The 24,193-nt window shown below is 41.7% G+C and overlaps 1 protein-coding gene and 1 long non-coding RNA gene across 6 annotated transcripts; one reads left to right on the top strand and one right to left on the bottom strand.

Annotated features, from left to right (window-relative positions):
- Positions 1 to 224: 224 nt before the first annotated feature.
- Positions 225 to 23,328, top strand: LOC308594769. Of its 5 annotated transcripts, XR_014011586.1 has the most exons (7): positions 3,882 to 4,088; positions 4,223 to 4,600; positions 17,860 to 17,940; positions 18,763 to 18,789; positions 20,068 to 20,097; positions 21,361 to 21,488; positions 23,088 to 23,328. It is a non-coding gene; the product is annotated as an uncharacterized lncRNA (long non-coding RNA). The 5 variants fall into 5 exon arrangements; XR_014011585.1 differs by lacking the exons at positions 3,882 to 4,088; positions 4,223 to 4,600 and adding an exon at positions 225 to 296; XR_014011587.1 differs by lacking the exons at positions 3,882 to 4,088; positions 4,223 to 4,600 and adding an exon at positions 5,063 to 5,082.
- On the bottom strand, positions 692 to 4,949 carry FABP2 (fatty acid binding protein 2). Its single transcript, XM_081208230.1, has 4 exons — positions 4,786 to 4,949; positions 2,101 to 2,273; positions 1,852 to 1,959; positions 692 to 988 (listed from the first exon to the last, which is right to left on the bottom strand). The coding sequence occupies exons 1-4, from the start codon at positions 4,850 to 4,852 to the stop codon at positions 938 to 940; spliced, it is 399 nt and encodes a 132-aa protein (XP_081064356.1). The 5' UTR covers positions 4,853 to 4,949; the 3' UTR covers positions 692 to 937.
- Positions 23,329 to 24,193: the final 865 nt, after the last annotated feature.

Raw genomic sequence — 24,193 nt, 5'->3', positions numbered from 1 at the left:
CCTTGGAGCAGAGAGCCTCACCTCGCGGAAGCTTTCTATACTTTTCGCCCATAAGGTTAAAGCGGGAGCGAGCGGAGGTAGAGGCTCACCTGCACACAGGATGTGCTTGTGAGTCGCGACTCTATTAGTTTCCTATCTCTTTGTCACGTGCGTGACTGCGTCATAGAGGACATAGAGATAGTCAAAGAAAGAAGAAGAGTCGGAAAACGATATTGTCCTGTTTCAATAGACTCCCCCCCCCCCATTCTTTCCGTCAGGGGCAGAAGTGTCTAAGGGAAAATCCAAGTACTGAATAGGTGAGCTGCAATATTATTTGCTCTGCGGTTGTAAGAAATTGATACTTTAGTGTAGCGGCTGCCTTTGCTGTCCTCTTTTCGGTGCTTGGTTAAAACATTTTTTTGCTTAGGCAAGCCTATTCAGACAAATAGGTCTGATGTTTTCACCTCTTTTACTAATAATTTTTAATTATTTTAAAATCTTTTAAACTGTTTTAAAACTGGTAATATTAATATCACTTGTAAATCTGTTCTTCAAGGGAATGGGGTGGACAGATCAAGTAAACGGACTTAAGTTCTGGGCTGTGCCCTCATATTGTTTGCATTATGTAAATGGAGTGATCTAATATATTTTTTTAAAAAAAGAAAACAACATTCATGTGCAATAATGAAAGACAAATGTGGCTTCCAAAAAGCAGAGTAGAAGTAATGTTTATTTCCACCAACACCATCATCATTATTTATAAAAGGTAAACAAATGGTATTGCTAAGACTGATTTATCTAAACAGACATGGGTATTATAAACATACATTAGTTGCATTTCAGTTATAGTATGTTGGCAAGCATATCAGAACTCCATTACTCTTGTGCTCGGTGGGGAAATTACAGTTGCCATAAATAAAGTACAGTTTTATTTCAGATTTCAATCCTGGGCTGTTGTTCAACCTCTCTTGAAGATTCTCTTTGCTGTAACTCCTTCATAGACGTAAGTCTGAAATAGTACAAAAAAGAGAGAATCAGAATGTTACTTATTGGAGTGTGAAGAGGAAGGAGAGGAGAGAAAAATGCTGTCAGTTACTGAGCAGATCCACACCCTATATTTAAAGCACACCCAATGAATATTTAGAGGGACATTAAGGGGAACAAAGGAAGTGAATCTGTGGAAGACAGCAAATGGGTGCACTCCCCTCTCCATCAACTGGCTAGTAATGCATTTTTAATGGCATTTTCAGAAACATATGCATTTTTATGCACATTTTATGCTAGTATCTGTCGTTTCATAGACATTACTTGGCTAGAGAAAGGCCCTACAAAATTTGGAGAAGTGAGAATTTCAAAGGATGGTTGTGCTTCCGTTTATGCATTATTTTAGAAAGTAAAAGTTGGTTAGCCAAAATGGCACCGGAAACACAAGAGGGCAGTACTGTATCAGCAGGTTTGGGGAAACCCAAAGGTTTCCAGAATTACCAGAATCATCCCAATAAGTAAGCTTATTGTGAAGAAAGACACAGAAAAATAAGAATTTGGAGATGGCATGCAGAAGTCTGAGTGGCTGGCTGACACCCTGAACAGGAGCACTGTGGCAGCTCCCACTTGTTATAATATCTTTTTTTAAAACAGGTTGAGGTAATCCAAGTTCTGAACTTTTACGGCCAATTCACCGAGGAAAAACAGGTATCTCCTTCCTGTTTCCTTTAAACGGAAAGTAAATTGTACTTTCAAGTAAATTAGCTTAGGGTCAGAATTTAAGAACATCTCCTTTGTTCCTCGTCAAGAACCTAAATGATTTTTGTTGTTGTTAGCAAAGGAAAATAAAACTTAAGAAGTTCTGTTAGCTATTCCTGCTGAACTTACCTGAATCATTTCATCTCCCTCGATTTCTCTCAGTGCCTTAAGTTCCTTCCCATTATCTTTCCGGTTGAATGTGCCTATAAGCTGGCTGCCTTTCAGGTCCCAGTTGCCCTACAACATAAAGAAAGACATGGACATTTTAAAATATGGTTCAGCTTAAACGTTCCTAGAAACCACCCCAAACCAAATCAGTTGTGTACTGCAGACTTGCCCCACAGGAACAAAACCATCACAGGAGAACAGGTGTCTTACGTGGAGTTCAGTTCCGTCAGCCAAACTGTAGTCAAAATTCTCTTTTAGGTTGAATACTATCTCTATTGTGCGGAAATTGCTGGATTCTTTGATGGTGAATTTATTTCCGTCTTGTTGAATAATGATCTTCAGGTTGTCATGGGCCCCCAGTTTTCTCTTTACTAAATTAATACCTGGGGAGGGAAGAGGGTAGCAAGTAAAACACCCAGTAGGAATGTTCTTTAAAAAAGAAAAAAAGCAAGCAAATTGACTAATAGAAGGCTAGCACTGAGCAAGTTGTACCCAAGACTCTCTTCTTTTTGACCTCTGAAATAGTTTTCTATGGTGTTCACTGCTAACACACCCATTCTAGATATCCTTTCTGCATATCCCCATGCTCTTGGTCTGCCATGGTTTTAAGGCAGTGTGTGAACCATATGTGATCTGCAATATGCCATAGACAAAGGCTTGGAAAGCACATCGGACAAACTAATGCTGGGTCCTTGACATTTCTCTTTAATATTTGTTACCTCAATAACCCTGAGTACATAGATAACTTTCTGTCCTTCTGTTCTGCTCTCTTTGAAAAGAGCCTTCATTAGTGTAAATCCATTCAGCAATTGATTTATGTAGCTCTCTATATTCTTCTGAGCCAGGGAGAAGGAAAATATCATTGAAAACATCTTGGGGGTGGCATAAATTGATGCAGCTCAACGTGAAACAGCTATGTAGGGCTGCTTCCAGATGTTCGTTGTGGAATGTACATTCCTCATGCATGCAAATTTTTTGCAGTGTGCACCTGATATAGTCAGTATCAAAGCCTGCATTTCTTCTCATTTAATCTGGATTTTCCCTTTCCCTGGAAAATGCACTAAGTTTTTTAATAAAAAAAAAACACCTGTCCCAAATAATTTGTTGTTTCTCATTTTTCCAATCTTCAGTTCTTCACATTTTTACATCAGTTTGCAATTATTAAAAACTACCTTCACAAAAATTCACCAACGTTTTCTCCTAATAGATACATTTTGGTATGCAAATATTAGTCTTGTTTGCAAAGCAACTTTCTCTACTATAAAGCATTTTTCTTTGCTATTTTCACTAACATATTCATTTTTATATGCACACTTTACCCTACTGTGTGCACTTTTGCACACACATTACTCGACTAGAGGATTGCATTGCAAAATTAAGAAAAATGTGACTTTTTAAATAGGGGGGGTTATTATTATTATTATTAAGATTTATATACTGCCCTTCATCGTAAGAGCTCAAGGTGGTTTGCAGAGTAAAATACAGTGTTTCAGAAAGTGTAGATTAGGTAAGTTTGCCTCCAAATGTGAACTGAATCGAATTTGTTTCCTATCAACCACCCATTTGGAATATCTCAATGACGCATTTGCAGTATTAAGCCCTTATTTGGAAGCACCAAATATTGGGCAGGAAGGTTTTTTCAGGAGTGGGTGAGAGTCAGCTGAAGAAAGTTGCATATATGTGGCTGGCCTGTAGGAGGAGGGTGAATGTATGGGCTGAAGAGGGCTGGGGTTGATGAGATTTAATCCTGTGAACCACCCTGAGACCTGTGGATATGGGGCGGTTTTTAAATTTAATTTTTTTATAAAATGGATTCCAACAGCAGCTTGAGGGCTCCAAATGCTTTGTAGTGGGCATATGGCATATTCCATTGAGCGCTCAAGGAGATGTTAAGTCTTAGAAAAGTATAAGAGCAGGAAATCATTGCCTTGAGTTTTGCAAGCACAATTAAGAGGAAAGGTAAACTTTCTAAGATAAGAGCTTGTGTGTGTGTGTGTGTGTGTGTGTGAGAGAGAGAGAGAGAGAGAGAGAGAGAGAGAGAGAGAAACCAAGAGCTTGAAAACCTGAGTTGAAAAATCTCCTTAGCCGTGAAGCTCAGAGGGTGACTGGCTGCATACATACTATATCTTTAAAGCACATAGGAAGCACATTCTTCCCCACCAGTGTATATACACACATATATATAGGCACTGTAGTTTGTTAAGGGATACAGTGGTACCTCGGGTTACATACGCTTCAGGTTACAGACTCCATTAGCTAAAGTGGTCTTCAGGTTAAGAACAGTTTCAGGTTAAGTATGGACCTCTGGAACGAATTAAGTACTTAACCCGAGGTACCACTGTACTGGGAATTGTGACTGTGAGGGGTAAACTACATTGCCCAGAATTCTCTGAAGGAAAGAATGTTTCAAACGTGCTTTATCAGCCATTCCACCTCACAGGGTTGCTTGTGAAGATAAAACAGTGGTGGCAAGGGCATAAATTGCGCACACCACGCTGAGTTGCTTCAAGAAAAGTGCAGGATAAAAATAAAGACCAGTGAATTCTTTATTGCAACATGCCAGCAGTGCTAAATATATTTTTTCCCTCTGCAGGCGGGGGAAAAACCTAGCAAAACATTTCAACATCACTACATCTCCCGTGTTGGACGAATAGGAGGAGGAGGAGGAGAGGCAACCCTAATGGTTGTGCAAGATTCATTTACTGGCAAGGTATATTTTTTTCAGGAAGCTCTCTCTAAAGGATAGAAGAGCTGAGATTTAGTAGGTAGCAGACAGTGCAGCAGAACATCAGTGGCTAAGGAGACCATGAAAAGAAGGGCAGAATGTCCACCAAGCTTTCAAATAGCAGTGATAACAAACATTGTCATAGGAGGCAAAGGGGACCCAGATCTTACCCATCGCCTCCATGAACTTCTCATAGTTTTCACTCTTCTCCACCTTCCAGGTGCCATCAAATGCCATGCTTATCTGCTGTAAGAGGGGAGCTTAACACAGAGGTGATTTCTGCTCAACCTGAGGTAGTCCTTAGTTCCCTGGGGGGGATTTATGCCTTCACTTATCTTGAAAGCAATTCACACACTGGTGTGGCTGACTAAAGTGCAATTTAGTCACATGGCCCTATAAGATTTAGCTTCTAAAACTGATTATTTACCCTGTTGCAAAGGGTGCCTGTGAAAACCCAGCTGAAGTGAGTAAGTGTTCCCAAGTCAACAGTTCTTTGAGGTACAGCTATGAATAACATATTAAACTGTGACTGTTGATTTAGAGAGAGAGAGAAAGCACAGAGAGAAAAGGAATCAGGGTGGGGGTTTAGTTTAATTGAAAGTCCTTATTTGAACTAGCAAACCTTTATCAATCCTCTTTGCGGTGTCTTACTGCTGAGAGAAATTAAATATTGACCCAAGGAGAGAGAGCACAAAGCTTCTTCATACTGCCTTGCTGTAACCAACCCCACGTGGTGTTTGGAAGCTGTTCCACTCTGTATAATAAGGGCGGGAAAGACAAGTGCAGAGCATTCAATCTGGAGCCTGACCATTGTTGTCCGTTTTGCCTTAGGTGCTTTGCCAATTCAAATTCTGAGAATCTTAAGTATAGGGCAGCTAATTGGTTTGAATTTGTCAGGTCAGCCAAGGCAAACAAGATCAGACTGTAGTAAGTTACCGGTACCTCTCCTGCTGAAGATGTCTGTGTCTCCATAGTGCCAAAAAAAAAAAAAGGCATTGACATGCCTGCTCAACACAGGACTGGTTTGAGAGCAACATCTTAGCATGTGTATTTTCTAAATCGGTGGCGAAGTATTTTAAACAGGGGTGAGAATCCTGTACTCTCAACTCTATATACAGCCCCACTAAACTAAGTGAAGCTTACACATGAGTAGCAAGTACAGTGGTACCTTGGGTTACAGACGCTTCAGGTTACAGACTCCACTAACCCAGAAATAGTACCCCAGGTTAAGAACTTTGCTTCAGCATGAGAACAGAAATCATGCTCTGGCAGCGCAGCGGCAGCAGGAGGCCCCATTAGCTAACGTGGTACCTCAGGTTCAGAACAGTTTCAGGTTAAGAACGGACCTCCAGAATGAATTAAGTTCTTAACCCGAGGTACCACTGTATAGCACTCTAAGCCTAGTAAAAAGTCAACACTGACTTTCTGAGGAACAACGACTCTTACATCTCTGTGAACCTATCAGGAACTTGAAATGTGTGCTGCCAGCAATTCAAACATGCATGATAATAGCTCTTCAGCAACCTACTTTTAGCTTCAGTCAGTTCTAGACTACATTGGTGCCTCGCAAGATGAAATTAATCTGTTCCGCGAGTCTCTTCGTCTAGCAGTTTTTTCGTCTTGCGAAGCAACCCTATTAGCGGATTAGCGCTATTAGCGGTTTAGCGGCTATTAAAGGCTTAGCGGCTATTAAAGGCTTAGCGGATTAGCGGCTAAAAGGCTATTAGCGGCTTAGCAGCTTAGAAAAAGGGGAGGGGAAAGCGGGAAAAAATCGGAACACTCGCAAGACGTTTTCGTCTTGCAAAGCAAGCCCATAGGGAAAATCGTCTTGTGAAGCAGCTCAAAAACGGAAAACCCTTTCGTCTAGCGGGTTTTCCGTCTTGCAAGGCATTCGTCTTACGGGGCACCACTGTACGTTTGAAGTCCCACACATACTTTCTCAACTCTTTCCTCCTCTCCAGCACTCTCTAAATGCCCACTGATTTAAAACACTTAACAAACATTGATGATTATGATTTTTTAAAAATTAAAAAAGTCCCACTCCACTTGTCTGTAGGCTGGGTGCTTGGATTAAATATTTGAAGAAGCCCTTGGATTAAATATTTGAAGAAGCATCACATATGAGTAGAATTCCAAAGTTTGTTTTAGGACAATACCAAAATATTAAAGCAACCAAAATATACAAAATTGGTGTGGCAAGCTTCTGAGTTCTCCATAACGTTTTGTCAAGTGGTTAAATAGTTAAACAATTTTGTTACATTTTCAGAAATGAGGAGTTAGTCATTGTTCTGCTTTTTGTTCCCAGCAGGTGGAACCTAATACCTGCACAACACATAAAGAGCTTCATTTGAATATTTACTGTCTTGTTTCCCATTCATCTTAAGATTGTTTGGCTACAACATCAGCCAAAAAAGATTCCTCTCCCCACCCACCCATTACCCTGTTTACTGTTCAGCTTGATGAAGAGTTCTGGAGCTTGCACACTCTTTGTGATGCTTTGGTTGGTGTAACAACTATCACCAGTGATGAATATCCACTTTGGAGGCAAGGTGATTGTGGGGGAAGAGTGGTGGACCAGCTTCAGGGATACTTGAAAGAAACTGATTATCTGGACCCATTTCAGTTTGGTTTCCAGTTAGCTCATGATGCTGAAACTGCCTTGGTCACCCACATTTTCTGGGAGCTAGATAGGAGAAGTTCAACCCTGTTTGTTTTAGATTCCTTAGATTTCTAGATTTCTTTTGACACTGTTAACCACGCCATCCTTCTAAGTGGTTCTGCTCCTACTTGCAGGGTCATTTCCAGAAAGTAGTTATGGTGAGAGCTATTGCACTATGGGAGTTGTCTTGTGGCATAATGCAGGGTTCCACCTTGCCCCCTGTGTCCCCCACATCTATCTGAAAATGCTGGGAGCTGTCCTTCGGAGATATACGTGAGATGGCATCAATATGGAGATAATACTAAGCTCTATCTGTCTGTTTCATATGAATCAGGAGTTGCCGTTCAGGTGGTAGACCAGGGCTTGAACGTGGTGATGGACTGGATATGGGCCAGTAAATTGAAGTAGAATGCTGATAAGACAGCTGCTTTGTGTTCCAGGTTCTTGGGTCCAAGAAGTAGGGAGATGGCCTCTTCTAGATGAGGTTGCACTCCCCCAGAAGGAGCAGGTCTGTAGCTTCAGGGTTACATTGCCTCAAGAGAAAAGGAGCCCGTAGATTACTAAAATACAAAGGCCTGGTGGAAAAGAAATGCAGGAAATTTAGAAAAGTTAAGTAATAATGGTGCCTTCCTTGGGACAGCATTCCAAAAGTGGGGCGCCAACACGGTGAAGGCCTATTCTGTGCCCTTAAACCACATTCAAAGCATATTTCCCTTCCTCAAAGCAAACTGGGCACTGTAGTTTATCCCTCACAGAGTTCAAATTCCCAAAACCCTTGACAAACTACAGTGTCCAGAAAGTTTTGAGGAGAAAACTGTGCTTTGAACGTGCTTTAAAAGAATAGTGTGTATATAATTTGCAGCTGAAATTTTGGATACAGCACCACTGGGGAAGTTGGAGCTATAAATGTATATTTGCAGCCAAGAGCCCCACTATTCCGATTCATATTTCTATCCCGTCTGTGAGATCAAAATTACTCTACTAGTCAGGGGAGGGAATTGCTATATTAAGTTGATTGGATGAATGTTGACTGGAACCATTTAGCAGGCAGGATGCCAGGCTGGACTTTGTCAGGTACATTTCAGCTGCAATTCTCAAACGATATTCTGAGAGATAAGATAAGCACTTCCCTATGTTTTAGCCAGCTAGCTAAATGAGGATCAGTCATACTCTTGGCACATCCTATCGATTTCATTGCTGCAGTTAAGAAACAGGTCTTGGCACCTGAACTGTGACATTCTTGTTATCAGCAATGATTTTCAACCATGCAATATATCAGACGATAATTTCACAAATGGCTCCCAATAGGAACTCCTCCATTCAGTTCTGTAAGCAGCAAAATGAGAACCCAGGAGAAGAGATTGTGCAGAGACAGAGGATTTGTTGTTTGCAAGTTACTCAGCCTGGGGATCTTAGTACCCAAAAGAAATCCAAAGTGTGTGATCATAGAATCGTAGAGTTGGAAGGGACCTTGGTGATCATCTAGTCCAACCCCCAGCAATGCAGGAATATGCAGCTGTCCCATACAAGGGATTGAACCTGCAACCTTGGCATTATCAGCACCATACTCAAACCAACTAGAGTTGGCCCTCAATGCCCATGCCTTGCTTCTGCTGCTGGAGATCAAAGACGGATGAACTAGATGCACACCAAGGGGCCCAGAATGGAGAGGCATAAGCTGATGCCTGTGCGTGACCAACTGCTTCATTGCCCTTTGAGTTTGCCAGCCTTCCCTCTGCCTTCCTGCATTCCCTCCCTCTGATCAACATGGCTTCATTTAAACATGGGTATACAGCACACTCACAGCAGAATTGGCAATAGCAGGGGACCAGAAAAGTGCCATTGTGGTTGGAAAGGTGCATAGGGAGTGAGTGGTTTACAATTGCATGGGGGACCTTGTTGTAAATGCTGCCACTTGGAGCTGAAGCAGTCAGGAGAATCATATGGGAAAGCTTTTATTGGAGTCTACCACAAAGAGCCCCTTCATGGATCACTGCCCTGTTGTGGCGAAGGGGCTTGAAGAACTCCAAGAAGCTCTGAGCTATGCCGTGCAGGGCCACCCAAGACGGACAGGTCATAGCCGAGAGTTTAGACTAAATGTGATCCACCTGGAGAAGGAACTGGCAAACCACTCCAGTATTTTGCCAGGAAAACTCCATGGCCATAAAAAGGAGAAGCTTTGAGAAGAAAGTGAGAGTTTCCAAGGCATGCTCTGGTTCATGGGGTCACGGAGAGTCGAACACGACTAAGACGACTAAACAACAACAACCACAAAAAGGGGAAGTGAGAAAACACGTCTGCGTGCTCTGCACATAGAAACAAGGTGTACTTTAAAAACTAGCATCTCTTTTAGAAAATCAGCCTACAACCTTTTCCTTTGGTATGTTTTCTTTTCTGGGTGGGGTGCCCATGCACAGAGGGCACCACTGAGACCCATGTCTCCCAATCTGCAATCTGAAATGTTTCAGCCCCATAGGAGATGTTCCATGTGGTTCTCTTGACCATACGTTTTAGCTCCCAGAGCATATTTTGCATTGAGGTCAATGAATTCTATCTAAAGACATCTATTGAGAGCAAGTTTGTTGGGATAAGTAGTTGCGTGACCTCAATTGCCCAAGAATCTTTTCCTGATGAAAGGTTTTCCTACAGTGCCAGCTGGTGCCTGCTAATTTAGGCCCATCGGAAGAAATCATTAACTAAGAAAGACATCTAATCAACCCATCACTGATAATCAAGAGCATATAGGATAAAGTTGCCCCACAAGAATTGAGCAGAATTCCAAAGGTCAGGTTCTCTTTCAAGGTCTGAAAGCATTATCAGTTGCTACAGAAAAAGAGACCTGGGCTGGCATGACTAAACTCAACTGAAGAGGCTCAGTTTGAATGTGTACCTGGTTTTAAGTCATTAGTTTCCTCGCCCTAAGCTCTGGAGAATACCAGGGAGCCCATTAGACACCAAAATGTGGGAGAGGCAGCTCAGAGGCGCTCATGTGGCCCATTTAAGATGTTCCACAGGTCAGCCAGGGCTTCTACAGAAGTACCACTCATCTCAGCTGGAAAATCCTAGAGTCGACAGGAAACCAGTAAGATCCATTAGCTTCTGAGGACAGGCTGCCCTAATAGGTCCCACTCTGCTGCAGAGGGGGAAAGGTGCTGCTGGCCTAAATCTCAACAGGAAGTGATCTGACCATGAAAAGGAGCTAATATCAATACCCACCACTTTCAGATCCTTCTTTTCCCGCCTAGTTGAGAGAAAGAAGGTCCAGAATGTGTCCTGCCACATGCATTGGGCCAATGACATGTTGGAACAGCCCCATCGTCATGGCAGCCATGAAATCCTGAACCACCCCAGAGCCAGTCTCACTGGCATGAAAGTCCCACCAAACCAGCAAGCAGTCCAGGAGTCCCTAACACCACCTCTGAGACCAGCTCTGTCAGCTCAGGCAGGGAGACCACTGAGCAGCAGACCAGCAGAGTCCCATATCCAACCCAAATGCCCAATGTCACACACACACACACACACACACACACACACACACACACACGAGACAGAGGGGGGGAGCCTGGAGAGAAGACAGAGAATGTCTATAGACCACAGCATCTCCTACTCTCTGACCATCAAACCTGCCCTCATGCTGCACTAAGTACCCAGGTGGGCACAGCTGAATGAGAACAAGGTGGAATCTAGACACATATAAAAAACACTGTGAAAATACTTTTTAAAAAAGCGTTTTGAAAAGTATATTGAATTCACTCACCATCGTCATCTAGTGTCACATTTGTATAATGCACTTAAAACACACTTAATACATTGTATTTGCACCCGTGTAGCTGAGTCCCAACTCCACCCTGTTCACCCACCTAAGTCTCAGTGATAATGATACAGACCAGATTGGTCTCCTCATTCCTATTCAGATCATGGATCAGGAAGGTCTTACTCCGAGCCAACCTGTCATTCAGCAACGGCAGCCACAGACTTGAGGGTTGGCTGATAGGACAGCCACAATTCCCTAGGCTGCAGGAGGGGCTGGCGCACAGCACAGTCACCAACTGCCTGTGCTGTGTGTCCCTTACCTGTTCTGCACCTTCCCATACCGCCTGCCACCTACCAAGAACCACTGTCATTAAAGAAAAACACCAAAATTTGAAAATCCACAGATTAAAACAGAACACTTTAAATAGTTGGTGCAGTAAAACCAACGACAGAGACCTTAACAGGAGCCCCTAGGCAATGATAATGAAAATTACCGTATTTTTTGCTATATAAGACTCACTTTTTCCCTCATAAAAAGTAAGGGGAAATGTGTGTGCATCTTATGGAGCAAATGCAGGTTGAGCAGCTATCCCAGAAGCCAGAACAGCAAGAGGGATTGCTGCTTTCACTGCACAGCGATCCCTCTTGCTGTTCTCGCTTCTGATATTCAGAATATTTTTTTTCTTGTTTTCCTCCTCCAAAAACTAGGTGCGTCTTGTGATCTGGTGCATATTATAGAGCAAAAAATACACGTTTTACAGCACTTTTTATTAATTATTATTTACTCAGAAAATTACTGAGTTCAGTGGGACTTAATCACAAGGAATTAGGCATCAAATCGCACAATTAGGAAAACATTTATTACTGGAAGTTCCGTCAGTCCATGTATGAAGAATCGTTGGGTTACAATTCTTTAATGCCACTTTATATGTGGAACAAAACAATCACTTGGTTTTTTAGATATCTGCTTGCCATCTCCCTCACTGTAGTGAATAATAATGCCTCTCTTTTCCTGGTAGTTATAACTCTAACACCCTCTTCTGGTCCACAGTATAAAATGTATTTGTCCAGAGAGAGTAGTTTACACAGGTCATTTCATCTAGTGCAAAGCTTGCATATGGGCAGCATTATTGAGAGACTTAGACCCTGTAGCCTTATGAAGAAAGCTGTGAATATTTACTTATCTATACGTTTTTATTTACAATACTGGTGTGCCACATTTCAGCCATGATGATTCTCAAAGTGTTTCACAGTAACAATGAAGACATGATTTAAAAACAATAACAATTTAACAATTTAAAACTATAATTAGCAATTGCAATAAATAAATAAATACATCAGAGGAAAAAGAATAGCACAAACAGAACTGGTGGAACAAAAATAAATAGGTCTTTACTCCCCTGCAAATAGCAAAGCAAAATCAGAGACAGCCTGGCTTCAGTGACTGATGCTATGATAAGCATTCAGGTTACTCAACTGTAATGTGTTAATCCTGGGATAAGGATTGATGAATCTGTCATTTTTTGTTCAACATGGACTGAGCGTGCTCAATGGCCATGGGATGTTGACTGAGGGACTTTCCAGATGTCCATTTTATTGGGCATTTGTGAACATTTGTGCTCCCGACGTAAACCTTTAAATGTTATGGACCGGTAATATTGCTCTGACTGCAATCAGTGCATGTCTCATAGTTTCCTGCTAAAACCCCATAACTTTTTATATCACAGATGTTCAGGTCTGCTTCTTTCTGACGTAGCCATTGTAGCCACTTCCACATACTTACAGTCAATGCTGGATCCCAGCTTCCTGTGGGGCTTTTGTGGAAATGAGAAATGGTTTGGGACAGCAGTTGCAGCCTGAATGTAAAACTGTAAACAGCTTAAAAACAAAAGTATGGTGGCACAGGGCAAGAATTTATGTTTGAAAAAGGGGACTCGGAACAAAGAAGAAGGGCACCCCTGACTGCCATATTTTGTTGGAGAGCTCATTAATATAATCTAAATTTCAATATTAGGGGCTGAGAGAGTGCAGTATTCAATTAATTTCAAAGCTGGCAATATAGAATCTGGAAGCAAAACACCGACTAAAAGATCTACTGAATCTAAGAAATGTATGGAATTGTTGGCATTCTGATGAGGTTGAAGCAGGTATGTTGAAGGAAGAAGACATGGGTACAAGAAGATTTCCAAGAAGAGGAATTTGATATATGTATAAAATCCATCAGATTAAATTGTACTATTTCTGGATAGGATATCTCCTGCTTTCTTCACTCCTTTTGTTCTTTTCTGATGGTTCTTTTGGTTTTATTCTTATATATTATATTTATTCTTCGCACATATGAAAGGTGTGCCCAAGTGACTTACGACATAAAATACATGGGAAACAGACACAATATCAAAAAATGCTAATTTTGTGATAGAATGGTTTCATGTATAGGTAAAGGGACCCCTGACCATTAGGTCCAGTCATGGCCGACTCTGGGGTTGTGGCGCTCATCTCGCTTTATTGGCTGAGGGAGCTGGCGTACAGCTTCCGGGTTACGTGGCCAGCATGATGAAGCCGCTTCTGGCGAACCAGAGCAGTGGACGGAAACGCCGTTTACCTTCCTGCTGGAGCAATACCTATTTATCTACTTGCACTTTGATGTGCTTTCGAACTTCTAGGTTGGCAGGAGCAGGGACTGAGCAACGGGAGCAGGGACTGAGCAACGGGAGCTCACCCCGTTGCAGCGATTCGAACCGCCAACCTTCTGATTGGCAAGTCCTAGGCTCTGTGGTTTAACCCACAGCGCCACCCGCATCCCTTCATGTTTATATATTAATACAAAAAAATACGAAAGGGACATTTTTATCCATAAATATTGCAGGACCTAACAACCCATTAAAAAGGTCAAGATTTTTAAAAGAATGCATGGAAAAATAAACTGGAAGAAATTTTAAAGTCCATACTGAGGGCAGGGGAGATTGGAGGCGTCTCCAATTTTGGAATGATTCCTTCCTTCCCAGCAGCCTCTCACACGCCACCCCAAATTATTAAAGAGGAGCCCCGTGGCCCTTCATGTAGTTGCTTGGGGAGTAAGGGATGGGAAACTCTCCTTCCACCAACTTCCTTGTTAACTTATCTCAGAATCCAAGCCGATGTCTAACTGAGTAATAAATTTAGTTCTTGAATACACATTTATGACAGCATTCAGAACATTCTTTCTCATATCATAAACTTCTGTCTTATTCACGAGGCTCTTAAAAAATTACCTTTTAAAATCTAGCATAGCTCTTTTTCCACTGTTTGCTTGTCTTTCTGACCATAGAGAAGACCCACTCGGCAACCCGGTGCTGTGTGCATCTACTCAAAAGTAAACCCCACTGATTTCAATTGAACTTTTCTCCAAATGAGTGTACCTAGGATGACACCCAAAATACTTCTGTTATTAACTGCCAAGCGTACTTGCCCAAGATCTTCTGAATACTAGTGTTGCCATACGTCCCGAATTTCCCATTCTGGTATGTACAATTCAATTTAATGTCAGCCCTGTCAAGTAAATTCACGCAAGTCTTTCTAAAACATCATTATTCTCTTTTTGTTTCCTACCGCTCTATATCTGTTGGTAATGATGAAATGAAAAGAAATGAGAGTTTATAAGAAGTTGTTGTGGCCTTACCAATCATCCCACCGACAGCTGTTAACTAGATAGGGTAACAAAATATTTTACTGTAGTAGACTAAAAGATCTGTTTGTTTTAAAAATTGCTGCTCCAAACAACCTGCCATCTAAACCAGCTCTTGCCAACCTGGTGTCCTCGAGACTACAACTCCCATCAGTCATGGGAGTTTTAGTCCAGAACATCTGGAGGATACCAAATTGGCAAAGGCTAATCTAAACTGTCCTTTTTTAATGGGGGTAATAGATTACATTTCAAAGCTTCCTCAAAAAACAACGGCAAATAAAGAAGTTTCATTTAATATTCTAACAACTTATTAGCATTCTTGGTGAAGCAGGCATGCTAGAAGACTTTCAAAATTATTGTTGACATCAGGAAACGCAGATGGTAGTATCTGCATTATGGAGGATTGGGAATCAAATACACATCTGCTGCTTCTCATATGGATCTGAGCAATGAGGATAACTCTTGGCGTTGCTGCTTGAGACCTGGCTATTGCAGTGACTATCCTTGCCCATGTGGCTCTGTGTTTCCCTCCCTTGTGAAATGCTCTTGTTACACTTACTCAGATTTTATAGAAGTATTATTTGCGGCCGCATTCTGCATTAGCTGTGTGAAAACTTTGGTATCAGAAAAATGCCCCTCTTCCTGTAGGAAGGCTGTGACCCACATGTGAGGCTATGAAGCAGCTCTGATGGGGGATATGCCATGGCTCTTTCTGAGGAGAAGACGTGTTGTATGTGGAACAGTGGGTGGACGGGGCCCGTGAAGTCAATATGGCATTCCTGTCATCAATACGTGCTTATTTGTATCAATCTACAATCCATGGTGCCATGGGTAATATGGGACGTGCCTAGGAGTTGCCAGGAGTCTTGCCGAAGTTCATGGAAGAACTTAGGTGCTCATGGAAGATCTTTCATTCAAGTCCCCAACCGCCACTCTTGATCAGCCATTTTAATACATTTGAGGCCCACCTCAGGACTTGCCTCTTACGCAACTGAGCTCAGAGACCTTTGACAGACTTTTAGACAGCCATGTATGCAAGAGTCCTTTTCCTAAATGGTATTGCTTAAGGCATCGTGAATGCCAGGAGAGATAAGGAGAAGAATGAAAGACGGAGAACTTTGAAAGCTACGAGGAACTGAGGTGGGCGGGGGGCAAGACAGTCATATAGGACAGGGAAAGGGGAGGGCTATCATAAGAGAAGGATCCATTGGGCTGCCTTTCCAGGCTGTGTGACTCTGTATAGGATATAAAGACAAATAGAAATCAGAACTGGGTAACCTAACAGTGCATCTCGATAACCCAAAACCTGCTGTGAAGAGGCTAGATCTGGACACAATGAGGCTGCCATTCCTGGCTGGTGTGCTTTTCGTCTGTTTTCTGGCACTGGGGGTGTCCAAGGCTGTTCCAGTAACAAAAAAGGTTAGGCTGATGGGTGACTTTAGATGGGAACTTACAGGATTATTGTTATGGGTTGTTCCAAAACTTCCAACCCTGTTTCAAAGGGTTATCTAGGACAGTTCTAGGTGCGTGTGAATGATCTAGGTGTGTTCTGGCATAGTTTGTCCGCAAATGGGAGACATTTTCCTGAACTGATTTCTGTTATAAGAATATGGCCTGTGGTTCTCCATGAACTTTTCATGTTCTTCTTGTACTTAAAATTCCACTGTGGAATCAAAATAATCAGTTTTTTCTTTTTTTCTTTTCTTTTTTAAAAAACATCTAGGAAGACCAAGAAAAAAACAACAAAAAGTGGAAGCAGTTACCCGGATACAATTTTGCTAGCCTGTTAATCAAAGTATGCATTTACATGCATTATAGGGCCGCAAATGTGTCCATCTAGTTAAGGCTCAATAGGCTGAACTGTATTCTGCCATTATAATGAGAAATCTGGAGTGCACTAAGATCCACAACTTACATTTATAGTAGTTATTATTTGTTTCAGTTTTGATAGTAGTGCATCAAGACATATTTTTAAAATGTAATTATTTCTGCTGTAATATATGGAAGGCCGGGTTTTCTTTTTGCTTCAGCCTTTTAAAAAATAAGCAGCAGTTATAAGGTGGGGGCTGGCCCCATGAAATTGTTACTATAAAGTTTTAAAATATGGTGAGAACAGCAGCTTCTGAAATCTTAGATCACAGTCAATGCACCAGTAAAAATGAACTCTGAACATAGGGATTGTATTCAATTTTTACTCAGAGTAGACCCATTGGAATTAATGAATACAGCCAAGTTAGGCCCATTAATTTCTTTTTCTTTTTTTAAAGCCAGGCAGCGCCCGTGGGTCTCAAACCGCTGGAAGCGATTAGGGGATCTAAGCAATGCTTTGATTGATGGAACTGCTGGGCTGAGCTGGCTCAGGCCCATTCATTTCTGAGTTTAACTTAGCTGAGTGTCACCTTAGAAGTTAGAATAAATGACAACTGATGTATCCAGGGAGCAAACGGGTGTCAATTCATTTCTGCAATGTGATACTACTTACCATTGCTGATGACAATTGTCATGGGATATAAATGGGTGGGTCTCCTTCCCCTCACCCCACCCCACCCCAAAAGCATTCAGGTTTAATTTTCATCCTGACTCAAATTTATTTCAGCCAGGTGACACCAGAGTAATCAGCTCACCCACAGGCCATCTTGGAATTAGGGCAGCCGTGTGCCCTACTTTACAGAGGACCATTCCCTGTTTGAAGGGCTACCAGAGGACAGTCGTCACTTTGTCCAGCTGAAACCTGGTTTAAAGTTTAAGAACCCTAAAAGGGACAGAAGTGGTCTTTAAGTTGCCATCAACAGCTAGGTTCTGGAAACCTCACGTTTCTCTTTAAATTACAGCAAGTATTACTAAATTCAGATTTACACATATAAATGAGGATGCACAATTTTTATGAAAATCTGTGTCCCCCTTTGTCCTCTTTTTTGGCTGGTGCATTTCCTCCTTTTTAACAATGTGTGGCTGTTCTACTTGGAATAACGCCATGTCAGCTTGGACAACTGCAAAGAGAATAATCTTGGCATAAAAGAACGATTGGCATAAAAGAATACCTCCCTCCCTGGGAAGATGTAGCAAGTTGTGCCATGATGCTAAAATTCTAGTAAATGGGGATAAATGGGAAATCTGAAATATTTGTTACATTTTACTGAATCATTTCGATTATGGTTTTGACTATAGATTGTAGAAGTGAATAAAGGATGTGAAATTCCAGGATTTCACCCAGTCCAAGGATCCATTTGCTTGAGACTTCTACTTATGGTGAGTTATGAGTTGGGGAATGTGATGGATGTATAGATGATGATGATGATGATGATGATGAAGATTACATTAGTTGGTGGTCCCAATTAAAAGGAAATCTAGTAGCAGGCCTGTAAAAGGTTCAATGCTTAAGATAGAGAGAGGGGGAAAATTTCCCAAAGTAATAAAAGAACCAAAACATATTTTTAAATTTTGCAACAACATTCTCCAAACAAAAAAAAAATGTGAATTTTAAGGGAAAGTGTATCAAAAAAGAGGATTCATTTTTTAAAAAACAAACAAACCAATGCATTATATTAGGAAATATTGATTGCAAAAATATTGCATTAAAGTATATCTATTAGAAAAAGGTGCACTCAAATGCTGATAGATTTCCATTAGGATTCTTTAAAAAATAATAATAATCACATACTGATACAGAAATGAGGTGAACTGATTAGATTAGAAAAACTGATTTATTAGAAAAAACGAGAAACAGACTTACTGACAGATTTGGCCATCCCTACCTAAGATCCTAGAAAGAAGCTACTATTCGGAGTTGGCAGCCCTGACACTGAGCTACAGAGCAATGGTAATAAGGCAGCTTAATATGGCTACCCAGCATCAACATACGCTTATTATAAACAGTTCCTAGGGATTGTAAACATCATCGTAGGGGGTGATGCAGAGAAGGAGCAGAATGGAGTGAAAGAAATGTAACAGCTGCTGTCATACAAAGAATCATACATCAAATAATCCAGATTGGAAGATCCTTTTTGTCTCATGAAATGTAGGCCAGCCAAAGAAACATATATACATTAACCCCTGTCTCTCTTCTTCCAGGCAGGTATAAATTTCAATATTGGAGTGGTAAGTCTCATTAGCCCTCCCCTGCTTTCAGTTGTTTATTCCATGCCATTGTCTTTCAGTACAGAACTGATTTTCCTTAAGGAATTATTGGATTTTGCAGAACCCTGGAGGGATCTAAATGACAAACCCAGCTCCTTTGAGATCTCTGGCATCCTCCTAGATTTTATTTTAATGTGATTCTCCTCTCCTTATACCAATTCCATAAAATTGGGTGGGTGGGAATGTTGTTTTGCCTCCACCTAGACAGGGCAAGGTATCTTAATATGGTTCAGAGTTCAGCAGTGTAAAGTATCCTTCTGCTATTATAATAAGAATTTTAAGGTCTAGATATATAATAAATGTTCATAAATGTACCAAGCAAACACGTACATAAATATATAAACCACATCTCTGAAGCAGCACAGGAAGACAGTCCTGAAACCATTTTGACTCCCAAGCTGATCAAATGTTTCTCTGCAAGGAGGGAGGAGGTGAAAAAAAACCTTCCTTGTTTACAGGAATTTAGTAATCACCATTTCAAAGGAATGGGCAGACTACCAGGAAAGGCAATCAGATAAGGCATTATCAGATAACCTGGCAGACAGGAAAAACAACAACATTCAAATTTCTGTTGTAGGCCACCTTTTCTGTGATGTAGGTATGATGTTTGTGGGGGGGTGGTCTTGGGTTATACCCCTTCTGTGATGTATGTATGATGTATGGAGGGGTGGTCTTGAACTCCAGGGCAGGGAATTTAAAATGTCTATATAAGGGCAGGCACACCTTTGTTCTAGGTCCTCCTCCGTCCTCCTGCATGTGAGGAGAGCACCCTGTTGCAATAGATCAATAAAGATCAGGCTTACTAGATGCATTGCTTCTCAATATTCTCTGGTTGGCCTCTGTTATTTTCTCCTACCAATAGGGAACCCACGTAAGGACTCTATACGGGCTCTTGGATACCCCATAAGGGGGAAAGGGCAGATTTTGTTTACAACACTATGCACTTTGAGTTAGATTCACCCTTGCACAAGGACTCCCACTTGTACAACAAGGCTTCTCTCCTGTGCCCCACAAATCCCCAGAAATTGGCTTTGGGGGGTTGGGATATCTCCCAGAACAGTGTGCAGACAGAGGAAAGGGGGATTATTCCACTTGGCAAGTTGAAAGAAATGCTTGCAGATACAGAATGATTGGAAGAGCATGGTGTTGAATTCCACCCATGACCTGCTGTGCTGCACTGCTCTCTGTTTTTCTTTGAAATGCTGATGTTTAGAAGTAACCCTTTGTTTTGCTTTACAGAAAACTGGACAAGACGATAAAGACAAAAATGTGAGTTTCTGCCTAAAGATAGTAAGGTATCCAAATGCATCTCATAAGAAGTCTGAAGTGTAGATTCAATGTGATCCTTGCCCTTAATTCACTTGTCATATTGTCCAGGGAGCAACAATACTCTTATATGTCTGACCATCACTTTCCTACGTTTTGCCCTTATATTCTCCCATACAATCGTGAGGAGCAAATGAGCTTTCCCAGTAAATAAAAGAAAGCTAATTCATGGACCCAGGGGAGGGAGAACAGGGTAATTCTATTTATCATAGAATATAGGGTTGCCCAAAAGTAAAAAATTCAGACAAAAAAGTTGTTGAGCTTTGAGCTTTTTTAAAAAAGTTTTGCCCAAAGTGGTTGGGCAAAATCTTAAAATTGACTTTTTGAGCTATTTTTAAGGAAATTCGCCAAAATCTAGACTTCCGACATGGCTTGCCGTATGTTTGCATTTTCCCAGACATTTCAGCAATTTCCACTTGGATGCTGTTTCCAACTGCCATTTTCCTGCTATGTCCAGGAAATTCTGACCGTATGGCAACCCTATCATAGAAGCATGCAGGAATGTCATCTGAAGCACCCATGACATATGACCACCCAACCTCTGCTTAAAAACCTCCAAGGAAGGGGAGGCCATCGCCTTCCAAGGGAGTCCGTTCCACTATCTTACAGTTCTTACTATCATAAAATTATTCCTGATGTTGCATGGGAATCTCTTTTCCTGTAACTTGAATCCATTGGTTCGGGACATACTCTGGAGCAGGAGAAAACAAGCCTTTTCCATTATCATTTCAGCTTAATTAGCTGGCTGGGTGGAGTGGGCATAGAGTCTTCCTTAATATCCAAATCATTCAGGGCAATCTGTGAGAGAGTGTAGGCAGGCTTTACCCTCAATGTTTTGGGGGTTAAGGAAGACTGTTCACCACCTTGTCGTGCTCAAAAAGTAAATGCAAGCTCCCTTGCTGGACCCTACAATATTTATTTCTCTACTGAGAAAATTCTGTACCCACCGTGTTCAAAGCAATCTTTGCCGGCGCAAATAGTTCCCTCCAATGCTTTAAAGAAAGGTATGTGGATATTTAGCACAGAGCTTATAAAAGGTCATGGAATCCCTGCACTAAAACTGTCTTTTGGACATATGCTCTCAAAGCAATAAGCATAAACTAGAATAACATGTTGCTGAACTTGAGGGACAGCGTCAGAATGATCTGAAGATCTTGAAAGTGGTGTGGGGGTTTGTATAAACACACATTAACACTGCATTTTCAGAAAATATTGAACAAAGACCAAAGTCAGCAGAGCAAAGAGCAGAAGAGAGATGAGAATAAGAAGAAGAAAGGTCAGAAGAAGAAGAAGAAGGAGCAGAATAATGCAGACGATGAATAATAGAGAAAATGGTGAGCTGGACTGAGATCTGTTTCTTTGTAGTCAGATGATTTGCATTTTGGACCCATGGATTGCTGGAAATGGCTGGTGCCTGGAGAAAGGTTCTTCACACCTAAACTAGATGAACTGCCCATTGGTGTACTAATTAATTGAATGGAGCCCATTTAATGACCCAGTTCAGGTAGCGTTTACACTTTGCTGAGTGAACCAAGAACCTGACTACAGTTGTACCTTGTTTTCGACCTGGATCCGTTCCGGAGCCCTGACTGCTAGCTGAAAAGGATGCAAGGCAAAGCACCGCCTCTGCATATGCGCACAGAGCGTTTGCGCTTCTGCACATGAGCGATGTGTGTTTTAGCACTTCTGTGCATGCGTGAGCGGCAAACCCGGAAGTAACCTTTTCTGGTACTTCCAGGTTTGCCGCGGACATTCGCCGGAATGGACGCTAGACAAGGCGGACAATCACGGAGGTATTACTGTAATGGCAACAGGCAAATCAAGCCTGGCCTCTGTACAATCAGGGCTTTTTTCAGCCAGAACTTGCCGGAACCTCTCAGGTGGGCACCATTGCTATTATAAGAGAAGAAAGGAAACATTCTTGGTGAGTTCCAGCACCTTTGTTTTAAACAGAAAAATAGTGCTGTACAGTGGTCCCTCATGTTATGTACCGTCCCCCTTACGAATCCTTTGGGTTATGCGCTCCGCTAACCCCAAAGTAGGTGCTCCTTGTTGCGACCTTTGCCCCAGGATGTAAGAGGAAATCGCACTCCGGTGGCGTGGCAGCAGCAGCAGGTGCCATTAGCGAAAGTGCGCCTCATGTTACGAGCAGTTTCTGGTTACGAACGGACCTCTGGAATGCATTAAGTTCACAACCGGAGGTAACACTGTATACAATAACATGCTCAATAATGTATACATACAGGTAGGTCCTGCAACAAAATGACGTCATATGGAGTGCTGGCATTCATGGATCCAGCCAGCATGCTGTGCGTTCTTCCAGTATATTCTATTCCATTCCTTCTCTTTCAGCCCGGGCGCTTGGTTTTCCAATCCTCCCTCCAGCAGCCAGCCAGCATTTCATACCCATTGAGCATATTTGGTCCACACTGAACTGCTCCGTGGGAGCCTCTCCCTCCAAAAGCTTTTGCTATACATTAAGCCCGCAGCTCACGTGGGGGTTTGCACCTAAAGCCAAAATCGTGTATAGTCAAAACACACTGGGCTCCATGGAGGTGAGATCTCCCAAGTCATTTTTCCCACAACCCTGATCGCTTTCCATTTTTTATTATTTGCCACATTCATAAAGCTGAATGTGCGCAAGTTGTGTGCTTTAGACAGGCTTTAAAGATATAGTGCATTCACAGCCTCAGCAAACTTAGTTCTCTGTTGGTGTGTAGGATAAGACCTCATGATGGTAGCATCTCTCCCTAAGTAGTTGCTTTTAAAGTAGCAAATCACATTCACCATACTATGTTTCTTGAGATTCTTTAGCTACAAGCTTTTAAAATGGCATGAAACTGATACAAATTTGTGGTCTAGACATGCCTGATATTTACCGTTCATTGAACATTGCTATCTTCATAAATATATGCTTTTTCATAATTATCTAGATTGATTGGCAAGAAGACAGCTTCAGAATCACCACTGATCGATCTTTGGGAGTCTACATTTGATCATTAAAAAGAAAACAACGCAGACGCTGTCTTTTGGCACAAGACATTAAATGCATATTTGGACTGTTCTTTGAAGTGATTTAGCTATTTGATTTAGCTCATGGAGGATATGCCCTTATCATTTGAATCAGAACATGTTACTAAATAAGCCTTATAATAAAATCCTTTTTTCTCATCAGCTTTCATAGGGAGTGTTACTGCAGGATGTAGGATATTTTTTAACAAATCTTAAAGCCGCCCAGTTATCATGAAAGGGGAGCTTTTTCACCACTGTATAGGCAATTAGGAACAGAGAAAATGCAAGGTGCTTCAATTTCAAGAGAAAGATGTGCAAGTTTTGTTATGTGCATAGAACTTCATGGAAAACACAACTTAAGTTGCTCCAAAAGAAGATATTGGAGCACTCCAAATCATTTTTGTGTGTGTGTGCGCGCACGAGCACATATGTACAGAAAGTAGATCTGGCTGAAAGGCAATACAGGGGACATATGCATGATTCAACTATTATTGTATTGTGACTATCACGAAGGGACTCTGCCATTTTGAATTTGCCAATACGCTACTGTGAGTAGAGAGGCCAACTCACAGCCTGTCCTAGGCAGTGGTGGCTGGTGCCCACAAGACCTGGTAGGGCAGCTAGGAGGTTGTTAGGGTGTGGTCAATGGGGTCACAGGGCCTAACTGTTCTGGTAAGAATCCTGGCCTCCTAAGAAAGTAGGAAAAGGGGCATCACAAAAGGTCAGGGGGTGACTCCCCCTGTTATTTGGGCACTTCTATTCATTGTAGTGGGGACAAAGAAAGTAAAAGAGTACAAAAACAAAGGGGAGAAAAGGGAGTGCATTGGGGAAACCTGGGATTGGTCGAGAGTGGTTTTATTCATTTCTTCTGTGGTGTTAAGATTAGATTCGTTTTCAGGGTTGCCAGAGGTGAATGCTCATGGAAGTGCCTCTTTGTAGGTCTGGCAATAGGAAGGTTATCTTGGCTTTAACCAATATCATCTTCGTTTTACTGCCACGTTCATGAATTCTGTACTTTCTTATATCT

Source organism: Podarcis bocagei (genome assembly GCF_964188305.1).
Source record: "Podarcis bocagei genome assembly, chromosome: 9".
Lineage (NCBI taxonomy): Eukaryota > Metazoa > Chordata > Lepidosauria > Squamata > Lacertidae > Podarcis > Podarcis bocagei.
The sequence above is the reverse complement of the archived record's forward strand: the minus strand, read 5'-3'. Positions and strand labels throughout refer to the sequence as shown.

Coding starts and splice junctions, on each gene's coding strand:
- FABP2 (XM_081208230.1), bottom strand. CDS start 4,852: ATGGCATTTGATGGCACCTGGAAGGTGGAGAAGAGTGAAAACTATGAG. Junction 2,274..4,785: donor GAAGTTCATGGAGGCGATGG/GTAAGATCTGGG, acceptor TTCCCTCCCCAG/GTATTAATTTAGTAAAGAGA. Junction 989..1,851: donor AGGGAGATGAAATGATTCAG/GTAAGTTCAGCA, acceptor GTACTATTTCAG/ACTTACGTCTATGAAGGAGT.